At 39.3% G+C, this 23,043-nt stretch overlaps 1 protein-coding gene across 3 annotated transcripts in view; it reads left to right on the forward strand.

Annotated features, from left to right (window-relative positions):
• The first annotated feature begins 200 nt into the window (after positions 1-200).
• LOC137294014 (protein unc-79 homolog) overlaps positions 201-23,043 on the forward strand; it is a 49,926-nt gene continuing 27,083 nt past the window's right edge. For 2 of the 3 annotated variants that reach the window (XM_067824931.1, XM_067824932.1), the window contains exons 1-26: positions 201-481; positions 1,891-2,011; positions 2,865-3,028; positions 3,808-4,071; positions 6,963-7,018; positions 7,633-7,762; positions 8,979-9,043; positions 9,300-9,458; positions 10,092-10,306; positions 11,187-11,376; positions 11,600-11,666; positions 12,052-12,089; positions 12,347-12,450; positions 13,050-13,134; positions 13,515-13,603; positions 13,759-13,882; positions 14,513-14,782; positions 15,222-15,504; positions 16,275-16,372; positions 16,779-16,927; positions 17,266-17,423; positions 17,577-17,758; positions 18,391-18,592; positions 19,497-19,679; positions 21,940-22,050; positions 22,567-22,688. In XM_067824931.1, the coding sequence (XP_067681032.1) occupies positions 460-481; positions 1,891-2,011; positions 2,865-3,028; positions 3,808-4,071; positions 6,963-7,018; positions 7,633-7,762; positions 8,979-9,043; positions 9,300-9,458; positions 10,092-10,306; positions 11,187-11,376; positions 11,600-11,666; positions 12,052-12,089; positions 12,347-12,450; positions 13,050-13,134; positions 13,515-13,603; positions 13,759-13,882; positions 14,513-14,782; positions 15,222-15,504; positions 16,275-16,372; positions 16,779-16,927; positions 17,266-17,423; positions 17,577-17,758; positions 18,391-18,592; positions 19,497-19,679; positions 21,940-22,050; positions 22,567-22,688 (3,651 nt within the window). In that variant the 5' untranslated portion in view covers positions 201-459. The remainder of the gene's footprint in view (positions 482-1,890; positions 2,012-2,864; positions 3,029-3,807; positions 4,072-6,962; positions 7,019-7,632; positions 7,763-8,978; positions 9,044-9,299; positions 9,459-10,091; positions 10,307-11,186; positions 11,377-11,599; positions 11,667-12,051; positions 12,090-12,346; positions 12,451-13,049; positions 13,135-13,514; positions 13,604-13,758; positions 13,883-14,512; positions 14,783-15,221; positions 15,505-16,274; positions 16,373-16,778; positions 16,928-17,265; positions 17,424-17,576; positions 17,759-18,390; positions 18,593-19,496; positions 19,680-21,939; positions 22,051-22,566; positions 22,689-23,043) is intronic. The other variant, XM_067824933.1, reaches the window with a different exon arrangement.

Below are 23,043 nucleotides of genomic sequence, written 5' to 3' on the forward strand. Positions count from 1 at the left end.
CGTAGGTTTGGATGTTTTGGTTCTTCATCGCGATGCAAAGATATCAATCGCATAGAACACGTTTCCGCATATTATTCCAAAATGCGACAGCGTCTACAATGTCATCCAATGCTGATCATCACCCATTTTACCGATCATCATAACTTTTCATCTCAGTGACGCGAGAATGGAATGTCCCGCAAGGAAAATGGCCACTGACATCAGAAGCAGAAATTATATCACACAGACGAAGCTAGTATGTGAAATATGACAGACACAACACGAGCTGAAATGCATGGAGGATTCTTTGCTGGGATGGTGTCTTGCTCAAGATGTACTGGAAACGACCACGATTTAGCCAGAAGCGGGGACCTGAAATTATTGGTGCACAGTAGCCATTGCTGTTCGCTGTAGGTTGTTGAGTCTGTGATAACGACCCGGCATAAATACTCTTGTTTACTTCGCTGAGCTGCGTTCAAGATGGCCACCAGAGCAGCTACATGTAAGTGATATATAGAAAATTGTCTTTGCTACGTCTGATGGTTTGTGTATTAATAATCATTTTAGTCACCTTAGTAAGCGCTCACTTGCCTAGAACATTTTATTAATTAAGATCATGCACACTGCATTTTCGAAGACAGTGATGTACTGAATTAAACGTAGTTCAAATATCAGTGAAGATAAATCGATTATATTATGGTTATATGGACTTAATAGAAAGAAAACTATATCTGCAGTTATTTAGTTCTTGAATATGTGCATCATGTTGGGAACCATTTTCTGTTTCATTTTCGAAGACAGTGATGTACTGAATTAAACGTAGTTCAAATATCAGTGAAGATAAATCGATTATATTATGGTTATATGGATTTAATAGAAAGAAAACTATATCTGCAGTTATTTAGTTCTTGAATATGTGCATCATGTTGGGAACCATTTTCTGTTTCCAGTTAGGAAGATAGACAACACTGCTCCCCCAGATTTTACTAATGCTTCTTCATGACCAGATTTCCATTTAATGAATTCCTGTGGTGCTTGAGAACATTGACCATGCTGTATCCAAATGAACAGTCTTGCACAAAGGCTTGCACAAACTAAAGTAACACAGCACATGTCAGAGTGGTTTTAGTAACCAGTTCAAACAGTGCATCACAGCAAGCTCATGCCTAGTCTTTCTGTAAACTAATGGTCAAAATAATGTAAACCATTACCATGCTTGCTGTTTACTGAACTGAAAGTTGAAACAACTGTTGTTGTTTGAAGGATATGATGTATGATATATCAGTCAGTTGTAGCGTATTATGCAGATTTTTTGAAAGTTTTAGATAAATTATGAGATCATGTAGAAGTACTGAAACTATTCCTTGAATGCTTAGAGCTTATGAGGCTTATGAGGTCAGACAGACATCTGAAACTTACAGGACCCAATATCCTGTTATTTTGAATCACCATCGTGAACACTGACCGTCCCCATTATACATCCGCTGAATGTCACATGACCCATCAATTTGATCAAGAAGTACTTATCGAAACTTGTATTGGAAGTAAAAGAGCGATGTTCATATTGTCCCATGTAAGAAACTTGTACTGGAAGTTAAAGAACGATGTTCATATTGTCCCATGTAAAATGGTCACTCTGTTAATCATGTTGATTGATAATCTGATCATAAACTGTCATGAAACTTTTTATCATTTATCTATGATTTGTTATTGTCGAGACTGGCTAGGGTTTCTATTGTAAACATTCTTTACACTATATGTTTGGCTGCCAGTGCTCCGCCAAGTGCTGCTTCAGTGTTGGGCCACCTGTAGTTGCAACAACTCAAACTGATTTCCCTACAACTGACATAAAAAATGTTGTAACAGGTGAAGCATTGAAACCCAGACCAATAGATTTGTTTTTTCTTGCAGTCACCTCCAAGATTCGGAACTTGAAAGATTACCATTACCGAATCACCAACAACTTGACCCCACTCCCTACTGGGTCGGACATTGCCAACACCCTCAAGTACTTCTCCACCACCCTGCTCAAGTCAGTCAAGTTGCTTCTTCTGTTGTGCTTAGTTTGTTATGGTTAATTGTTACAGTTTGCTGTTTTCAATTAATGAAATGTAACTGGAAAAGGTTCCATCAAATTATTTGGTATTTTAATTATGATAGTTATGGAAATTGTTAAATTCTTTAGACCTAATGTACACTATACTCATTATGTTCTGGTTGTGACATGTCATATCATGATTGATATGAACATTACCAAACTTTGAATATACATGTATATCATGGGCGGTTGGGGAACCTAGTGGTTAAAGTGTTTGCGCGTCACGTCTGAGACCCGGTTGATTCCCCACATGGGTATAATCTGTGAAGCCTTTTTTCGGGTGTCCCCTGCTGGAATATTGCTAAAAACGGCGGAAAACTAAACTCACTCACTCACTCATATGTATATTGCAAATGGACAGCAAATTACTGTCAAGTGGTTTAGGACAGATGATATAAAGAAGTCATCTCTGTCATTCTCTGAACATCAGAATCATTAATTGTTGATTCATTGATGTGAATTAGAGTGTAAAATACATGCACAGAACACTTTTAGGAATATGACGATGAGGGAAATGAATCAGTCCATGGGCTGAGGTCTCGGAGTTCTTCCCAATCCTGAATGTTTACTTCTTCAAAGTTGTGAACTATTTTTTTCTCACTTATAAACTACATAATACAGGAAATATATTGTAAAAGTAAAGAGATCTGTAGAATATACCAGGGATGGGAATACCAATATCAATGGGATGACAGGTTTTTGAGATGATATTGAGAGGCTCATAACATGTATGAAATTTATCATTTGTTCAGTGTGTCCACTGTTTGGTTTTTGTTTTTTTTGTCAGTGTGTTGAAGGATGTCCCCAATATACCAGCCGAGAGCTATGGACCAAGACAGCGTGACAGTGTGCGTCTCTCTGTGTTCCCCAACCTCAACTACTGCGGTCTCTACCACTCCGTTCTCAATATCATTGATCTGTTCCCAATGTCACAGATGGAACCAACACAAGGTAATTTGAGATGTGTTTGCTGATCTTTATGACTGGGAACTCTCTCTATTGACGGTGTTGTTTCCACATTATCATACAGAAATATTTTGTCTTTTTCAGATGTACATTCTTAGTGTTTTTGATGTTTTTCATGTTCAAAGTTCATTTTATGAAACTGCACAAACTTTGATGATGACTACAAAGTCACATTCCACTCATATTATACCATTGTAAAATCTTTGTTCACTGATGGTTTCATGTAATCTGTATCCAAGTGAAAGTGAATAAAAAAATGAAAAAAAAAAAGATTTTGTGATGACAAATCTGAGCATGGTGTGCACTTTGTGTCAGTGAAGTGATGTGACATGTTACTCAGTGTTATACTCAGTGTTAGACAGCAGGCATTCCTGAGGTCCACGGCAAATGCAGGTTGAAAGTTGCAAATTTGTCATAGTTATTGTGATGATAAATGATGCTTTTGATTGTCCAAGGAAAGTTGAACAAAAGAACCTTAAGAACTAGCACATATGCTTAGCTTTTTGTCATGCACCATGAAATTTCATGCTATTTTCTTAACTTACACGTGCTGAATGTGATTGTGAATATCTTGATTTTGATAGAATCCTAAGCCTAACTCATGCACCTGACATGTGTTCATTACTGGGGTATGTGAAATAATGTGATAAAGGTGATTCTTTTCAAAACCTGTTTTGGTGAAGCGTGTAGTTTGTGTCACGACATTTAAAAAAATGAAACTAAAGTGTCCTGGTGTAATAATACTGTTTTCTGTCTTACTGCAGCTCTGAATGTGGGTGAGGCAGTTCTGAATGTGCTGGGATGGCTGGTGCCCTTCCTGGAACACGACCTGCTGGACTCCCTGCCCTACACCGTGGCGTCCACACTGGCCATCTTCCCCCCTACCCTCCACAGGGACACCATTGACCTGTTGTGTACCAGACTGCTGCCCATGACCCTCGGCTACGACGGCTGCATTGAGCCCACCTATGCTAGCGAGTCAGCAGCGGCCATTATTACCATGGTATTTCAGCATACTGAGAATGGGGGTAGGTTGAGGAAGCTGTCTTAGATGAGTAGTCGTATAAATTCCTTTACAGATTCTGCCACCCTTAAAGGTCACATATACTCTAATAGGGTACAAATGCAAAATCAGTTGCTGACATCATTATAAATGAAACCCCGTCATTAAAACTGCTCATTTCGATCTTTAATTACCTTAAATCAACCTTTTTGTCAACAGTGCACAATTCTCAACTGCAAACGAAATTTCAACCAATCAGAGCGGCGTGTCTCCGTGACGTAATACTAATAGTGGGTAGAGAAATGAGGGTCTGTGCAGTATTCATCTACATTGCAGGGGTTAAACTATTTCGTTAACAGGTTTGTACAAACCTGAAATCGCGAAAGCTGTTGAGAAAAATGAAAGCTATATGTTCTCACAATCTACTATCATTTAGTTTTGTCTCCTGCTTTGCCTAGTTTTCGAGTTACAACCCTTGTTTTCATAGACGATTCTGTCAAAATCACTTGGTGTCGCTAGGTTGTAATCTGTGTTAGGTGGTATAAACCTACACGTTATTTGTCATTATTCACTTGATGCTCAGTTAATGAATTTATAAGAGGTATAATTAGTGGGAATGCCACTTAGATTACCCGACAAAGGCCCCCATTTGGCATTTCTGTTGTCTGAATCGATCAAAGGATTAACCGATAACACGCTGATTGATTAATTAGTTTTATGGGGATTTAAATGGGGGATTTGTCAAAAGGTAGTGTTTATGGATGTACATTTACTAATTTATACTGAATACACTCTGTCGTGTCTGTGTCTGTGTAAAACAACACCCTTCTTTCAAAGGATTAACCGCCAATACATTGATTGCTCATTACTGACTAACTAAATAACTTTTTAAAAAGAATGATGCACATTATGCAATTAGTTGCCAGGTGTGCTATCTTGGGTGACCAATGAAACTATACAGCAGTGTGAAAAACCTGAAACGATACATCACGTTTTCGTGTATTAGACTGTTAAATGACACATCACTTGGGAAATCTGCAGATGAATTATATATCACTTGTTTTTGTGAATATTAATGGATACATTCCTCGAAGAAGGTAATAGCCTGACATTGCTCCTATAACTTTAATTTTAATATTTGCATTTTTGTTTTTAATAAGTTGTCGTAGCTTTCAACAGAATCATTGTTTTCATCGCTAAGTGTAATGATGCAGACGACATACACTAGGGCGTGCATGCGAATTATGATTCATACAGGAAAACTATGAAATGTCTACATATTACATTCCTGTTATACATTTGCAGATCGCTTCTTTTTAATAAGTTTCAAAATGCTTGCAAGTATGATTATAAAGTAATTAATATTATGAGACCAAGTATAAAGACATATATTGACAAGTGTCTACATACTGGTAAGTGAATGTTACAAACCAAGTAAATTTAGCAAGTGAAGAAATTTATCGCGCAGTATTTTCACTTCGACCCCGACCTCGCTTAGGTTATGTTACAGGTTGTGTCATGCAAACTCCTTTTGGTAATGATTCAAATATATATTTATGTAGTTTTGATTTTCTAACTTGATGAGAACAAACCATGCATAATCTCATTAATTCAAATGGATTTGACTTCACGATTTTCAAAAATGGCAGCTCCCTGTCTTGGGATGAATGCTATTTAAGTTTGTTTTCACCAACTTACAAAAGGACAATTACTTTCTACTGGTAGTAAAATAGGTATTTTATTGATGGACAATAGAATTTTACATGACATTGCTTATAACATAAAAATTCCAGTCTTGGAATCGGTCAATATATGGGGTCAATATAAAATTACTTATGATAATATTGTCACTTCGACCACAACCTCGTTTCCGAGGAAGAAAGCGATATATCCATGCAAAATCCTTTTGGTCAGCAATGTGTAGTAAGCAGTCTTGATTTTATAGACTCGATGAAACTTGAACTCCATTTTCTATCCTGGAAGCATGGTTGGGGGCGAACCGTCCGATTTAGTTTATACCACAGGCTTCCACAAAGCTCACTTCGCACACACTAACAACCAATTTAAGCACAAACTATGGAGTCTGGTGGAAATCTGTGCATAGTGACACCATCACCCGACCCCAAGGAACAACTGACGGCAACACAACAATTTGGCATCTCTTTGGTGACTTTGAGAAATCAGCAAAATGACGAGCTTCCTACACATTTTCTATACATTTAACGGGAAATCGTTCCTTCTATGATGTCACTGAGTTATGTAACCTGTCTGCGGTTTCGTTTGCGGACGAGAGAGAAGCAGACGGCTTTTTAGCAACTTTTAAGGGCTTGGTATTAATTAACCACAAGTTGGGTTTTTTTAAAAAAAGGGTGTTTCCTTTATGACTAACCAAATGTCTTTCATATGCAGTGATAAAAAGAGTACCAAAAAATGAATTTAGTGGTCCTTTAAAGTGTAAAATGTGAAAAGACATGTTTGGGAAAAAGCTTTTCTTATTTCTTTATCTGTGATAAAGACTCACCCACAACTTACTGATAAAGTTATTCTCTTCATTTGGTTTATTAATTACAGATGCAAAATGTGTAATAAGTGTTATCTTTACTTTCACCCACGTGACTGTCAGTATTTTCATCTGAATTCAGGGTTATGGTCCCTAGTTAAGCCTGATTATGAGCCATGGTTTGTCAGTACCATACTGTGGGTGTCTTCAGTAAACTGTTCAGTCTGCACCACCCATGGTCTTGCCTCTTATCATTATTTGTTGTTTAACACCGTACAGCAGTATTCCAACAAATAGTCCAGTGATCAACATCATGAGTATTTATCAAACTGACCTGCTGTGGTTCATCTGACACACTGCTGTAAGGTTCCTGACTGACTGCCCATCTTGTAACCATGGTGATTCTTGTATTTTAGCCTTTCACTCCCAGATCCTGGAGTGCCTCATGAGCATGAAGAAAGACATTGTCAAGGTAAGGGTTAAAGAATTTGTCAAATACTCTTCTATGATACTTTGTAAATAAGAAAGCCCTTGGTTCTTTCTTAAATGTGGTCATGGACGTAGTAACAGTTTGTAAACTGACATGTTTTTCCTTTTCTGTTTATTGTTGATCTCTAACTAATTCCAGTACATATTCAGTTTCAACATAACTTATCGATGTATGAAGTAAGTGTTAATAGACTAGTCCTTGTTGTCGTTGCAAAGCAAACATAGGGATATTTGATGGTCTTCAGTGAAACTGCAGTGAAACTTCAGTGATGTCAAATGGCAGTATGATTTGTTGGCTGTCATTGCCCCAGAATCCAACAATATCGCAGCACTCTGCATTTATTTAAATGTAGTCAGATGTAAGTCGGTCAGATCACTTATTGATATCACAAACAGCTTGCTATATATACACTACTGAGATACAACGAAATACAGTCAACCAATTCACATTTCCTTAACGCCACTTGAGATGAGCAATGTATGACTAGGAACTTCAGACACAGCTCTCATTGGTTTGTGAGATGGATGATAATGCTGATGATTAACTATGTAAATGTAAAGAATAATCAAAACATATCCATGTCCTCTTCTGTGTAGGACGTCCTGAGCATCATCGCCTACGGCCCCCCCGCCGCTCGGGCTCCCGCCGCCCACCTGCTGTTTTACTACTGGCCACAGCTCAACCCCTCCCTCAGCGACCGCAGGGGCATCCACTACAAGTACTGTGGTAGGCAGGACTATACTAGACTATGTACAACCTGGGCATGAATGAATTCTGAAAGACAAGAGTAACACCAAGATTATATAGAGACACTGAAATCATGTATGCCTTAACAATACTAGGGCTCTCTCGATTGAAACTTTTTGAAAACAGACTTTGACTGATTTAAGATAAGATTAGGAATATTTTAAAGTGCATCAATTGACTCCATAATTGAATAAAACCCTAGATTTTTACCACTGACAATGCTTATGCGTCAATATGGACTGTGATTTATTTTAAGTCAGTACCTGTGTTACATATGGTTCAGATTTATAGAACACTTTGATAGTTATGATGCAGAAGTTATCTAAATGCCAAATTGTCAAGAGGATCCATCATTGCAATGTGAATATAACAAGAGATCAAGAGGCATTCTGTCTGGAAGTTGGAAATAGCTCAGTTCTGATTGGCCAATAACATATATCAAACTCAGTGACTATCTGTGATTGAAATAACAGATATGATGATCACAGTGGAAGCCAATATTTCTAAGTCATTGCTAGCAGACATTTTGGAATGTTTCTATGCACAGTTACGCTTTATCAAGTGCAGACATGACGTTTCCACACTATTTAAAGTGTGTGCCATGATACTTATTGATGTTCTTGAAACCTATCTAAACGTGGAAACCATGGTAGATTTATTCAACTATTTAAAGTGTGTGCCGTGATACTTATTGGTGTTCTTGAAACGTAGCTAAACATGGAAACCATGGTAGATTTAGTCAACTATATAATATTTTGCTTCTCTTAATTTTATATGAAAAGTCTATTTTTAATATGTTTGTGTCATTTTCAAATGCGTACAAAGGAATGGAATTCACAGGTAAATTACCAAAATTTGGTGTTGTGTGTTCATGTTAATTCGTATGTGCAGGTAAAATCTTTCAGATATGGCGCCTTCATTAGTTTCAGACTTTACCAAACTGAAGTTTTGCTTGTCTTTTTTGAGTTTCAAGATAATCTAAATTCAGACATTTAATCTGCATTTCCTGTAATGGTATTAATTTCAAATGTCAGTCTCTGCGATATGTTACTATATGTTTTAGACATGAGATAACATCTTTGTGCTTGTTAAAATATCCGTCTCCTTAACACAAAAACAGATGCTTTGTACTTTTGTGTATGCTATAAAAATAACCTTGAAAAAAAACAAATGATAAATATGTTTTATATTTCAGCTTGGCCCCCAGTTCTTTGCCAGAGGAAGGACTGTGTGAATTCTAAAAACTGTCAGGCAGTCAAGGTAGGAGCCAGTTATGTTACTTTCATATGGCATTATTTGAATCATAACAACCTCGCCTGTCTAAGATGGTATTGTTCAACAACCACTGTCCTTAGTCATATTATTGCTGGGTGCAGTCACTCATTCAGTCAGTTTTGAAGATGTTTCTGAGTGGAGAGAGTTATGTACTAAAGTATGCTTATAGGCACCAGATACTTGATATATTCACCAGATGTCTTGTATTACTATCCATGAAGAGCATGATGTTTTACTTTAGATGTGTATCAACCCGGCTCTGGCGATCCAGTCTGGCAACACGCCCCCACCACTGTACATTTGTAGCGACTGCGCAGAGGTGCTGAGGCGGGAACACAGCGAGTACATGGTGGACCTCCTGCTCCCAATGACACACGTGTCCACTATCTGTGAGAACAAGGTACAACAGAGACCTGCTTGGATCTGATTGCTCTGTCCTTGTGTGCCTTTGTGTGTGCATGCATGATTGTTTTGTGTGAACTGTACCATTTTGTTCATGTCGGGGCCCTGAATAATGCCATATTACAGTTTGACATGGAATGCAATTGGGACTCTTTATACCGTCACCAAGCCGCTCAGTCCTTGTTTTCATCTCTTTATTGGCTGAGTGGCACCGAGGGACAAGCACCGTCTTTCAATATCTTATTGTGACCCAACTGAGGATCCAACATGAAACATTCTTCTTTATCCACTAGTCCAAGATATAGGTCCAGTGCTTCTACAGTAGGAGTTATAGCCCCTGACTCACTTCATCAGTCTAAGAGTACATGAAATTTTCCAGTGAAATAGTCTTTCAATGTGAAACTGAATCCCCTCCCAAAACTTGGTTCCTTGAAATAGGAGATATTTGTGATCATATATTATATATTTATAAAATTCATTATAGATGTTTTTTCACTATAAACTTGTGAAATATTTATTACCTTTGTAATCATGGTAGGATTGGTCATGTTAATGGTCATGGTGATGCCAGAACTGAATTTCCTCTTTATTAAGTTTGCTATGAAAATGAATACTAAACACGTCTCCCCAGAACTGCCGATCTGAGGTGAATCTGGCGGTGTGCACCTGTTTTTCTATCGAGTGTGCCAGCTTCAATGGAAACAGACCAATCAGATACTGCCGAGCTTGTCATGAATTTCGCCATAGCAACCAGGGCGGTCAGAGTCATGTGTTCCACCTAAGTATCCTTGACATTTGGTCCTGTCTGCCGGAGATACAGAGGTACCTCATGGACGCCATTGTCAGGTAGGAGCATTTCAGTTGATTTGAAAAATCTTTTGTGTACGTATATATCCCGAAATCACAGAAACGTGTGCCTTGTTATGATAAGTCGTCTGAGCTCGAACATGATAGTTACCCGCACACTCAAACATATAACAGTCATAGTGCTAATATCCTTGTGAAACCAGGACCCAGTTTCCAGTAACAGTTGTTTAGTAGAGTGGTGACTGCATGAGAGTTAGAGGACTGTTTTACAGTATCTTTCTCTGTCTTGTCAGATGAATCCTGTTAATGTCATGTGAAGTGAGGGAGGTTACATATAGCCATTGGTGAAAAGTAGTCGGATGTTGATAGTCAGGATTTTGTGCAGTGAAGAACAGGAAGAGTTCTATGAATATACATCTTCTCTATTATTAATATGAGCGATGTTTTGAAGCAGCTACTAACACTGTTACCAAGCAAGTTTCATTCTGTGGCTACACTGAAGCATCGCTCATGCATACTTGTCCACCCTGAGGACCCACTGAGTGAGAAGCTGGGGATTAGGGGATGCATGATTTTTAGGTTATTTATAGATGATTTTGTATGTCATTTTGTGATGATATATTAGAATTTTGAATGATGCATAAATTTGGAGAGGTAATGCGTGAGTGCATGACATTGATGTAAAATGCATGAGTCTCATGCAAGATGCATGAGAGTTGACAGGTATGCTGATATCAGTACTAAAGATAGTGTGTATCCATAGGGCACTCCCCGTCGTTCATCACACAACTTCTAAATACCACTCAAAGATCTGTTCAATGCATAAATGTACACAGAATACATTTTTTTTGTGCTTCATCCCTACCGTAAGCTTCATATACATAACAAGTATGAGTAATAGAGGCCCATATTCCCTCAGTTTGTTGAAAGAGGCTCAACCAATCGAGTCCAAGCGTATGGTTGAGATGGGCGAAGAACATCGCCGCCCCACGGAGGAGGAGGAGGACTTTGAGGTGGAGGAGGGTGGGGAGCGGAAGTTGCTAAGTCGGTACGGCATTTGGCTGCAGGTGGAGTTGTGCAAACCCCGGGAGGACGAGGATATACCCATAGTGAGTAGTGATGGATGTTTGATGGAAGTGTGCAAATGTCTGATGGATGTTTAATGGATATTCAACGGATATTTAATGGATATATCATGTATATTTGATGGATGTTTGATGGATATTCGGTGGATATTTAATGGATATATCATGTATATTTAATGGATGTTTGTGGATAATCGACAGATGTTCAATGGATATATTTGATGGATGTTTGATGGTTGTGTTGCAGGAGGTACTGGGCCGGCTGCTGGGGATGATGTTCCAATGGTTTGATGCTACAGCCTACCTTCCTAATGGTGAGAACTATGACACAGTCAGCAACATTAGCCCCTCATTCATGCTTGAAATGACGCTTAAGTACCCTATAAGTATGCGACATGCCATTTCTAGAATCATAGTTTTGGTAGCTTTCACAATATATTCTGAATGATTATAGTTTTACACCATGGTAAGCGGTGTTTAAGCAGTATCAGTATGGTCAATATATCAAGATTGAATGAAAGAGCAATCTTCCATTCCATGCTGGTACCATTGATATGTGATGACATGATAGCAAGTTGTAGAGTCTGAACACCCACTGGCTGTTTAGGACCTTTTCTCACCAGCATCCAAAAAAGGTTTGAGTTTCTGGTACATATTTTATATTCTGATAACCTTCTTTATATTGCTCTCATGTTTCAGACAATGTGGGCAATGCTCTTGAGCGTTTGAAACCGGAGGTAAGTTTCTGAAAAAACTGAACAATAGTTTATTGTAAATTGATCAGAACATTAGGTTTTTCTTTAAGTAATGTTCCCCTTCACCCATGTAATCAGTTATGGTGTCTACAACATTACCAATAATTTCAATATCATGATGTATCGCTACTTGCTACTTCACTCACAGTTAGAATCACCTTGTATCCAGTCTAACAATGATGTTGTTCATTGTTGCCATTCTGAGTGTGGTATAACTAGTGTTATTTGCTCTTCTCCAGTACATCTGCACCTGGCTGCAGGAGGTGATGAAGACTCACTTTGAGGTGGTGGTTTCATGTCTGCTGCCGCACCCAGTAGAGTACTCCCGTGTGGGTGGAGTCTGGTGAGTACTGATGGGGAGATATTGCAGCTCGGGTGATTTGTGTGTAATCTTGTGTTTCATTTCATATATCAGCTTCAACATTGCTACCCTGCTGTAAACAGGTCCATAAACAATAAAACAATTCTTTTTCTCAAATAAATACATCCGTAATTGATTCTAAGACGGTACATCATGGCTGCTACTATTTCTGATTTTTTTTCTACAGTATCATGCATATTTCTTATCCATACATATGACAATATGGTCCTTATCTGGAGCCCTGAATTCACTAATTTTCAGTATCACAGCACACAAAATATACTTCCACAACAAATTCATTGTCCAACAATTTTTTTCTATGTGATGCTCAGAATTTGTCAATCGGCCACATGCATTTGTTCAACCATTTGGAATTATGTTTGAGTGTGATGAACTTTATGCAGAGACGGAATAACTATGACAATTTCTGTTGTCAGAAAATTTGATAGAAAACATTTCATGATAGAAACATTTCGTGTCAGATAGAAGTGTTTGTTACTTAGCATGATGTGGAAATGTTTATGACTGATTAATGTGTACATCCTCTAGGACGATGTATAATCACATCTTTTTCACCGTAGGGACACACTGGCCACGCGGACCACGCAGATCAAGGAGGGACTCAATTGTTTCTTCTGTCTTGTGCCATACATTATTTCATTTGAGGTAACCAAATATATAAAATTATAATTTATACAGGACATTATGTAATATGAGGAACCTTTAGTCTTTAGCGACATTGTTTTGTTATCCATATTGTTAGATATCCATACATATTAACATCATCAGGAGTACTGTGATAGATTTTCTGTGATAAAGGTACAGGTGAAACAGACACTGCTTGCATGTTCTGAAGATTCAACAAGTCAGTGACTTGTTTTACTGATTGTTTAGGACTAACATGTCTCTTTATCATCTTAGATGTCTTTCTCTATGTAAATATGTCATGCTCAGCAATATCAGTCAATATCAGTGATTTTGCATTATTAATGAAAGTTGGGGAAACAGCTATGTATGGCCTGTTAATGAGCAAGTTGTCATTGTAGATCTGGGACTATGTGATGCCCTACTGGCTGGAGGCGATCAGGACTGAAGTTCCTGAAGATGAGCTGAGTAAACTCAAGGTGTTGCTCAGGTAAGGAGGAAGGGGACCTCAGGAGTAGACAGAAGTCATCTATGGTCATGGTTGAATGTTTTACTGGTTGAAACTATTGTCTTGAATGTCATTTATGCCTTATCTGTGACATGGTTGTATACAGAATTTAATAAATGTTGATACATCATTTTCAGCAAAGCGTTTGACATCGACATGTGTCCCCTGCCATTCAGCTTGGACAAGATGTACCACTTTGTGACAGACCGCTTCAGTGATAGCAGCGCCTCGGTCCAGGAACAGGCCCTTCAGTGGCTGCAGGTACGTCAAGTAGCACCTGCGTAGACAGTTCGCAGCAGGTATTTTATTTAGCTCCAGTATGAACAAAAGGCTTCAGGTATGTCAACTAGCACATGTGTAGACTGAAGGTATGTCAACTAGCACATGTGTAGACTGAAGGTATGTCAACTAGCACATGTGTAGACTGAAGGTATGTCAACTAGCACATGTGTAGACTGAAGGTATGTCAACTAGCACATGTGTAGACTGAAGGTATGTCAACTAGCACATGTGTAGACTGAAGGTATGACAACTAGCACATGTGTAGACTGAAGGTATGTCAGTAGCACATGTGTACACTGAAGGTATGTCAACTAGCACATGTGTAGACTGAAGGTATGTCAACTAGCACATGTGTAGACTGAAGGTATGTCAACTAGCACATGTGTAGACTGAAAGTATGTCAACTAGCACATGTGTAGACTGAAGGTATGTCAAGTAGCACATGTGTAGACTGAAGGTATGTCAACAGGCGTTTGCATGTAGACAATATGAAGGAGGTAAATTATCACAAAGTAATTTACTACGATGATTTTGAGTCCATGTTAAAGTGTGAAGCAGTACTAGAGCCTTAGCTAGTGATGCATCCATGTGATATGCTTGCTTCTGCAGATCCTGTCCAGCCTGGACATAGTAATCCCCATGCACCTGCTGCTGAAGATGTTCAAGATGGGGGTGGAGCAGATCAACTCCGACCCTGAAGATGCCACGGAGGGCCACACCCACAACATCCTGCCCTCCAACTCCCCCGTAGATGACTACCCACCTCCCCTGAGTCCTGAGCGGCAACCCCACTACAACAACTCGTTCGAGGTCTATGAGCGAGAGACTGAACTCATCCTTCCATGCTTCATCATGCAGTTGGACATGTGTCTCAAACAGGTGGGCAGGGATTCTGGACAGTCAGGAAATAGTTTGTAGTATAGTTACAGCACACTTGAAATAACTGGTCCAAGTCCAGACCAAATCTCAAAAGCTCATTTATCTGAGACCCAGTAAGTTTTATTTTAAGGGAGGGCTGAGGATCTGTTCAACCACTATGAGGATCTGTTGAACTTTTCATGGAACTTTATTTAGGAGTCTAAATTATGGCCTGTTTTGAGGAAAGGTCTTTAACTTGTTCAAAATGTGGATATTTTTAGTTTTCCATTTCTTACTTCAGAAGTATCTCAGCATCTATTTATTTCAAAATTACATTCAAAATATAATGGTCAATTGAGCAGTAAAACATATTTTATGTCTTGGTTTTCCCTATGCCCCCATCAAAATCTGTAAATGGGGTATTGAAGTAACACTATCAGATCTCTTCTGTTGTTTACAGATGGAGCTACAGGAATCTCCACCACATCTAGGTATCTATAATGAGATGAGCCGTGAAGTGATGCAGCTCCTCACAGGGATGTTGCGTAAGGAGTGGGATGGTCTGCACTCGTGCACGACGGAACAACAGCGTGTCAACTGTGTCTTCTGCCAGAACATTGCTTTGTGGCACCAGCTGGCAACTCAGCTGATGGAACACATCTGCCCTCGGGACCCGCTCAAGATACCTGCAAAGGAGTTGCCGAAAGTGGAGGAGATCCGCCATCAGACTATACCAGAGTCCAGTAAGTCAGGAGTGATGACATATAGTTATGGAAAAGTTTGAGCACCATCCCTTCTAAATTTCCATATTGGCCCAATTCCACATCTTTTTGAAGTATCTGAATATCTTATTTTAGAAAATCTTTCACCTACCAGTTGACATGATATGTCATACTACTCATGGGTCAACTGTGAAGATCCGGCTTAGAACTGATCTTCAGCAACCCATACTTGTGGTTAGAGGCGGCTATTGGGATCGGATGGTCAAGCTTGCCGACACATGTCATTAGTGCCCAACTGTGTAGATGCTCAAGCTGTTGATCAGTTGATTGTCTGTAAACAACAAATCAGTCGACCAGCTTACATACATGTCATGTTCTTTATCTTCACATTGAAGTGTCGGGGTAACTCACATAACAACCTGTGTCTCACTATTGATAATTGCATTAAGTCCTGTATCTTCACAGTGAAGTGTATAACTCACATAACAACCTGTGTCTCACTATTGATAATTGTATTAAGTCCTGTATCTTCACAGTGAAGTGTATAACTCACATAACAACATGTGTCTCACTATTGATGGGTGCATTAAGTCCTGTATCTTCACAGTGAAGTGTATAACTCACATAACAACATGTGTCTCACTATTGATAAGTGCATTAAGTCCTGTATCTTCACAGTGAAGTGTATAACTCACATAACAACCTGTGTCTCACTATTGATAAGTGCATTAAGTCCTGTATCTTCACAGTGAAGTGTATAACTCACTTAACAACCTGTGCTGTTACAACAGCTGACAGCAATGGTCAGGAGGAGCGAGAGACGAGGGAGCAGGACTTTGATGTGATGACAATGCCGGTCTATCTGCAGCTGTATGACATGCTACTCAAGGTGAGTTCAGGAAACTTGACATCCCATAATGATTCCAGTATAGGTTCAGTTTTCAACAAACTTAGGTGCCGTTTGAACAGTACACTGTTTTCTTTGTGAGTTTGAAAAGACAAACAAAAGAGAAGAAGGTGTATTCAGTTTATGATGATGTACAAACAATCCTTGTACACGAGTGACTGGGGACACAGTTTTTTGTCATCATGATGAAAGACTGCCTGGTCCCATGTTGCAGTATCTTATGGATACCCCACTCCTACACCTTATACTTAGCCCAAGCTGACCAATTCTCCTTTTACCCCAGTATTCCAAGTTCCAGCCAGGCAAACAAATATGCTGTTTATTGTCTTTTGATATGATCCAGCTAGGACAAAAAGCACTCATCATCATATGCTTGGCTGTTTTGTAGAGTCTGTGCAGTGTGACTGATGTTGATGCTCTATTCGCGCTGCTGATGTCCATGAAGTACCTGATCCTGCATGGCGAATGTCTGAACTACACCATCAGCCAGTTTGGGGGCTTCATCAAGTTCACATTCCGACGGAGGCTCATACCAAAGTTTGTGGCCTACAATACTTTTATAGTGTATCTCTGTGCGTATTGATAATGGAGTGCTTACTGTAAGGGGATGTGGGGCACAATGTTGTGTGGGGTAGCCTAGTGGTTAATCATTCACTTGTTTGACAAAGACTGGTTAGATTTCCCACATGGGTACAACGTGTGAAGCCGATTTCTAATGTCCCCCACTGTCATATTGCTGGAATACTATATTGTAGAACTAAACTAACTCACTCACTCTGACATTGATGGTGACATGTGTGCCTGTGAACCACTTGGATATATGTTGGTTTTCAGTGCTAGTCCAGTTAGAGACCATGTTTACTTCTGTCTTACAGCCTGTGGAAGCTGCTCCAGGCTGAACACTCCCAGCTGGCCACAGTCAGCGTCCCCCTCTTGTTGCACAGTATCACCCTCCCGACCGGTGCCGACATCCTGTGGAGGCTGGTAGAGGAGGACTTTGGCAATGATGACTGGAGAGCTAGATTTGCTGCAGGTAATGTAATGCGAAGTAGGCAAATAGATGTATATATACTGCTCCTTGGGGGATATCTCTCCATGATCTCTATGATACATAAAACTGATTCCAACTAAACACTTCCAGGGAAAAGGTTATAACCTTGAAACTGTGCATGAACCTGTGTTGTAGTGGAGAAAGTGACTGTGCTGTCCCGCTGTCTAGAGACCGACTCCATTCGCAATAACCAGGTGATCATGACCGGTCTGTCCCACGCCTTCTGTCATCTGATTGGCTCAGTGGAGGACATCAATGCTGCGGTGGCACAGAAGACCATCATGTTCCTAGAGACAATCAGACCAGTAGCACTCAGAGTGAGTTATGTTATCATGCCAACCTGTCTTCACAGCCTGTCTTCAACAGTGGAGACCAAACATTGGTTTGGATGGTTTGGAAGAATAAGGAGGAGAGCTGTTTTGTTATATGGAATTACAAGCTTAGTTAGAATGAGATGGCGAATGACATGCTTTGTCAGTGGTAACTATTTTGATTAGATTAAAGGGCAGTTGGGAAGCCTAGTGGTTTAAGTATTTACTCGTTTGGCTGAAAGCCCAGGTTGGATTCCCCACATGGGTACAGTGTGTGAAATCCATTTCTTGTGTTTGATGATATTTCTGGAATATTGCTGAAAGGGGTGTAAAACCAACTTACTTTGGTTATTTTTCATGTCTCTGCGGTAAACAAGTTATTTTGTATTTGTGTTGATAAAATGAATAAGTGTTGCATACTTTTTTATAATACTTTTTGTGTTCTTATTGGTTGATAATGATTAATATTTTTTATAGAAAAGAATTTGACTAAACATGAATGTTTCTGTTCAACATTACCTTAATTGTTTCAAGGCCTCTTGCCTTAAAGATAATCTTAAAGTTTCTCAGGCCATTTAGGCACTGTGACAGGAATGTGAGATGGCTGCCAAATTCACCTGATTGTCCTTCTGTTTCAGTGTCTTTGTCAGTGTCTGGAGTTCCAGTTTGACTCAGTCATCAATGACCGCAGCATGATACTCCATCGCATGCAACTGCTGGCATCGGTGCTACCAAAAGAAAATATTCTCTCATGGGAATTCTTCCTTAACCGTTTTGACACTTTGTCCCTGGAGGCACAGCTAGACCTGGAAACAAGTGGTGATATATCTTGTCTTACAGGTTCCAACCCCTAGAAGCTACCAGCGACTTACCTCCGACCATACCTCACCCTCACTGTCTGTCTGTCTTTGTGTCTGTCCATGCATTCCTAGAGACCTGTAGGAATTCCTACCTTGTGTAGCCTGTATCCGGGACCAGGGGAGTTTTGGCACTTTTAAAGACATTTAGTAAATTATAATTTTGTTGTAATAATTTTAAAGGACTACTACTTCTCTCTCTTCTATGTTAGTTAAGCTAATAGTTTAATTAATATAATTTTATTATTGTCTTAACTGTATATTACGTATGTTGTCATTTAAAAAGAATCAAGGTTTTGGAAAATGTTTGCAGTTAACACTATGAATTAATGAATGTAGTAATTTCTCTTTTACTGTCCAAGAAATATTCAGTGTAAGGATGTCACTTTCTAAAAATAATTTCTTAAATTTAAACTCCCCTGATCCCTACATAGCACCATTGCACTGGTACCCTGTGTTTTTTTGCATTGTTTATTTCATATCCCCTCCAGTTTGTCAACCTTTGTTGCTTAGCAATATGGCATCATCATCTTGGGTTCTAGTTCCCCAGCATCACCACTCAAATCTATAGAATCTCAGATGCTTCTCTTTTAATATTTTAGTATTATTTCTAACAGTTCTTAGGATAACAGATTTTCTAGGGTTTAGGTTCCTGAGGAAAGTTCATTTAAACGTTTTCTCCTCCTGTTAGTAATGGTGAATTTCTGAGTTGTCTGCCTGGTGTGAGCATGGTCTTCTAGCTTTGTCCTCAGTGAGGGTAATGCCTGCCTTGTCTGTGTTCTAGAGGGCGACGCTTCAGCTGCATGACCTCTCAGCATGAGAGTCTCGGCTCCGAGCATGAGTAGGGAATTAACAAATCAAGGTAATTCAGTATGGTTTCTTTTCAGATCTGAGTGGAAGCGATCGACAGAGTGAACACTTTCTTCGGAAACTGAATCGGGCGAGGTTTGCATTAGCGAGGACAGACAGTGTCCGGTCGGTCAGCGAAAGCTTGAGAGGCAAGCCTCCCTACAGGAGAGCTGTGTCAGTACCACTGCATCTTATTACCAAGGGAACAATTCCACCAAAACGTAAGAGAAGATGCAGAACTGCTTCATTATTTGTAAGCTTATGTAATATTTAGTAATGAATATTACAACTTCTATTTGTATTGTTGATCTGAGACCAGAAATCTGTAGAGATAAGAAATGGTGCATTATCTGTACTTTGTCTAAACATTTTGTTTGGTTGTGAGACAATTAATTGGCCCCCTTATGTCAATGAGGTTGAAACAGATATGGTAGATGGGAGGAGAGGTTTGTAGAAGTGATATGCCCAATAGGCCTAAGGTCATTTGACCAGTCTTGAATATATATTACTACCTGGATTATGCCTGTGACAAATACTGATGGTGCGTCAAGATGTAATTGCTTAACTGGAAATGTGAATTTATTTTCATGTCCTAGATCAAATTCATGTTGAAGTTCGGTAAGATGTATAGAAAGACATCAGCAAGTGATACCAGTGTCAGACCACCAACTACATCACAGCAACGTTAGTCACAGTACCATTGCAAAACCAACAGCAAGTAGATAAAGCAATTCAATATTTCTTGTATCTTTTCTGCTTTCCAAAGATCTGTTAAGGGCTGTGGTGTAGGAGAGGTATTTGTCTGCTCTGTGTATCAGAGGACTCTGAAACACTATAGGGCCATAGAAAGAAGTCCAACACTAATTGCTATTGCCGAAGACACAGATGAGGAAACTGTCTCTTGTTCTTCATATCGATGTATACTTTACTTACATAGTCCAACATTCATTTGAACCAAATCCTTTACAAATGAAAGCAAGGTGCTTTGGAGAGTGAGTTTAAGAATTGCGAAACAGCATTTGCCCCTTTCCTCATGTTTTATTAGAAATGAAACTGTATATGCTGTTGATAAGGAACAGTGCACTGGGAGTTAATGGTTGTCAGTCTCCATGTGTTTTCACTGACAGCAGATGCCCATGTACAAGCGTCAAGAAAACGACATTCTCTATATCCGGAATTATTTGTTGAAGGTATACGTAAGTCCAAACACAACCCCTAGTCAGTTTTGAATTTTGAAATTTCTGCTGAATGTTGTTGCTGTGTTTTTAAATTTGTTCATGTCTTTTGCTTACACTGTGGGTTATCAGTAAATTTGTCCCATTACCAGGGAACATTAGTAGCCCCTAGGTCTAAGGTGCCATAACATGCTGTGTGGAGTTACATCCCTTGACTATACTGGATCCTCTGGTCAAAGGTTTGAACTCGGACTATGATCCATAATCAATGCTTCTGTGCTTGCAGGTTATTAAGTCTTAATGACTCTTACCTGCATCTTCTTCTCTTCCTCACTGATTCAGCTGACACACCCTATATCACTGTAAAGTAAACTCACTCACTCACTCACTCACTCACTCACTCACTCACTCACTCACTCACTCACTCACTCACTCACCATTGTGACTCCATTCCTCATTCAGCTAAAGCATGACAAGTGGTCCCATCACCATGCACTGTTTTATCTTTGTGAGGTCTTCATGTTGATCTAACCCATCACATTGTCAGAATAACAATAATACACATGTCTTTATATTAAATACTGTGTTACACTAGATTTTGCAAGTTTTCTCTCGAGTTTGTGGATGATCTTATTGCACCACATGCACGCAACCACAAAATAGTGTACTACTTTTATAGTTTCTTTTTGCAAGTTATATGCATTAAGTATGAGGCATGTCATCATCGTCATTGTCATCATCATCATCATCATCACTGTACATTGTCATCATTATCGTCTTCTCCACCCTGCTAAGATCATGCTTTAAATCAGTACACAACTATCTGTAGATTGTGAAATCATCATCATCATCACCATCATCATCATCATCATCATCATCATCATCATCATCATCATTTCCACTTCGATGAAACCTGTCATGAAATCAGCATAGAGCTCTACTTAGCTTGTGGTAGCAGGAGAATAGGGTGGATTTGGTGCTAAGGATTGATGACTTGATGTACTCTGTGTCATTGTACCTTAGTGGTGTGGCTCTCTTCAGATTGCATTATATATTTGACATGGCGGAAATAGTCCTCACTGGCATAAGTTAAAAAAAACAGGTTTAACTTTTATATTGCAGCATTATCATGCTTCTGCCAGAGAATTGTAAAACACATGAGGAGTAAGCACACTTTCTGTAATATTATACTGGGTATACTTAAATAATATTTGTTTTCTCCATAATTGCCTTGTATGAAAAGTAACAGTTGTATCTGTCATGATGTATTTTTTTGACCCACTCACACCTGGTTGTCTCCTGCTAGTTGACCGGGAGAAGTCCTACATTCGTCAGAAGTCTGCTCCACAGTTTAGTCTGACCAGGCGGATGACATCAAAGATGAACCTTGGCTCATTTGGAGGCATGATGTTTCCAGGTACCACAGTCCAGTGAAAGATAAATACTAAGATAAATGCAGAACTGTTTAAGGGAACTTTAGCAATATGTGTCAGCCTGTTCCTAAGGTTACTGCATCCTGCATATTCTATATCATCTGTGAAGCAGAAATGTGTTTGGATGAAATTTGCAAGATTGCCTGGAGAATTCTGAACCTATTTCAGATATTGTTATCATTGTAGCTATATTGAAAATGACCATTTGTCCATTACTTGACTATTTCCTGTTTGTATTTTTATTTAGTATTTTAGTATTCTTGTTGTTTTGCTGTATCAGTTTTCCTTTATTTATATTTGCAGTTTGGCAAAGCTCTGTTATGACCATCACAGTTTAGAGTTCAGGACTATTACTGTGTAATACAGAGTCTTTGGACTCTCTTCGTTTTCATCCACCCATGTTTATGTATGAATTCCATATTTCATTAGAAGAATGGTTATTGCCTGTTCACCACCTAGCATAAGCTGTTTGATCCCATGTAGAACATTGCCCCCTACAGGCGGCCAGTTGCGGGAGTTCACAGACGAGGAGAGTAACTTTGCAGCCCTGCTACAGCGAGCCATGGACTTGGATGGGGTGGACCGAGACACTGTGTACCAGCTCGTGGCGCTCCTGATGAAGGTAGTGCTGCTCAGCATATACATTGTATAAGGTTGTATTTTGTGTGTGTCTGTGTTTTTATAGAGTTACTGTGAGATGCATACCCCACTCAGACACTATACTTGTGGGGTGGACCGACACTGTGTACCAGCTCGTGGCGCTCCTAATGAAGGTAGTGATGCTCAGCATATAGCTTGTATAGGGTTGAATTTTGTGTGTGTCTGTGTTTTTTAGAGTTACCCCCGTGTGATACCATACTCCACTGACACTATACTGACTCTGAACATGCTAATTACTTTTACCCCATAAACATGTTATTGTGGAGCACAGGTTATGGTAAAATAGGGTTTAATGTATTTGGTATGACATGACCAGT

This window comes from Haliotis asinina, chromosome 8 (genome assembly GCF_037392515.1).
Source record: "Haliotis asinina isolate JCU_RB_2024 chromosome 8, JCU_Hal_asi_v2, whole genome shotgun sequence".
NCBI lineage: Eukaryota > Metazoa > Mollusca > Gastropoda > Lepetellida > Haliotidae > Haliotis > Haliotis asinina.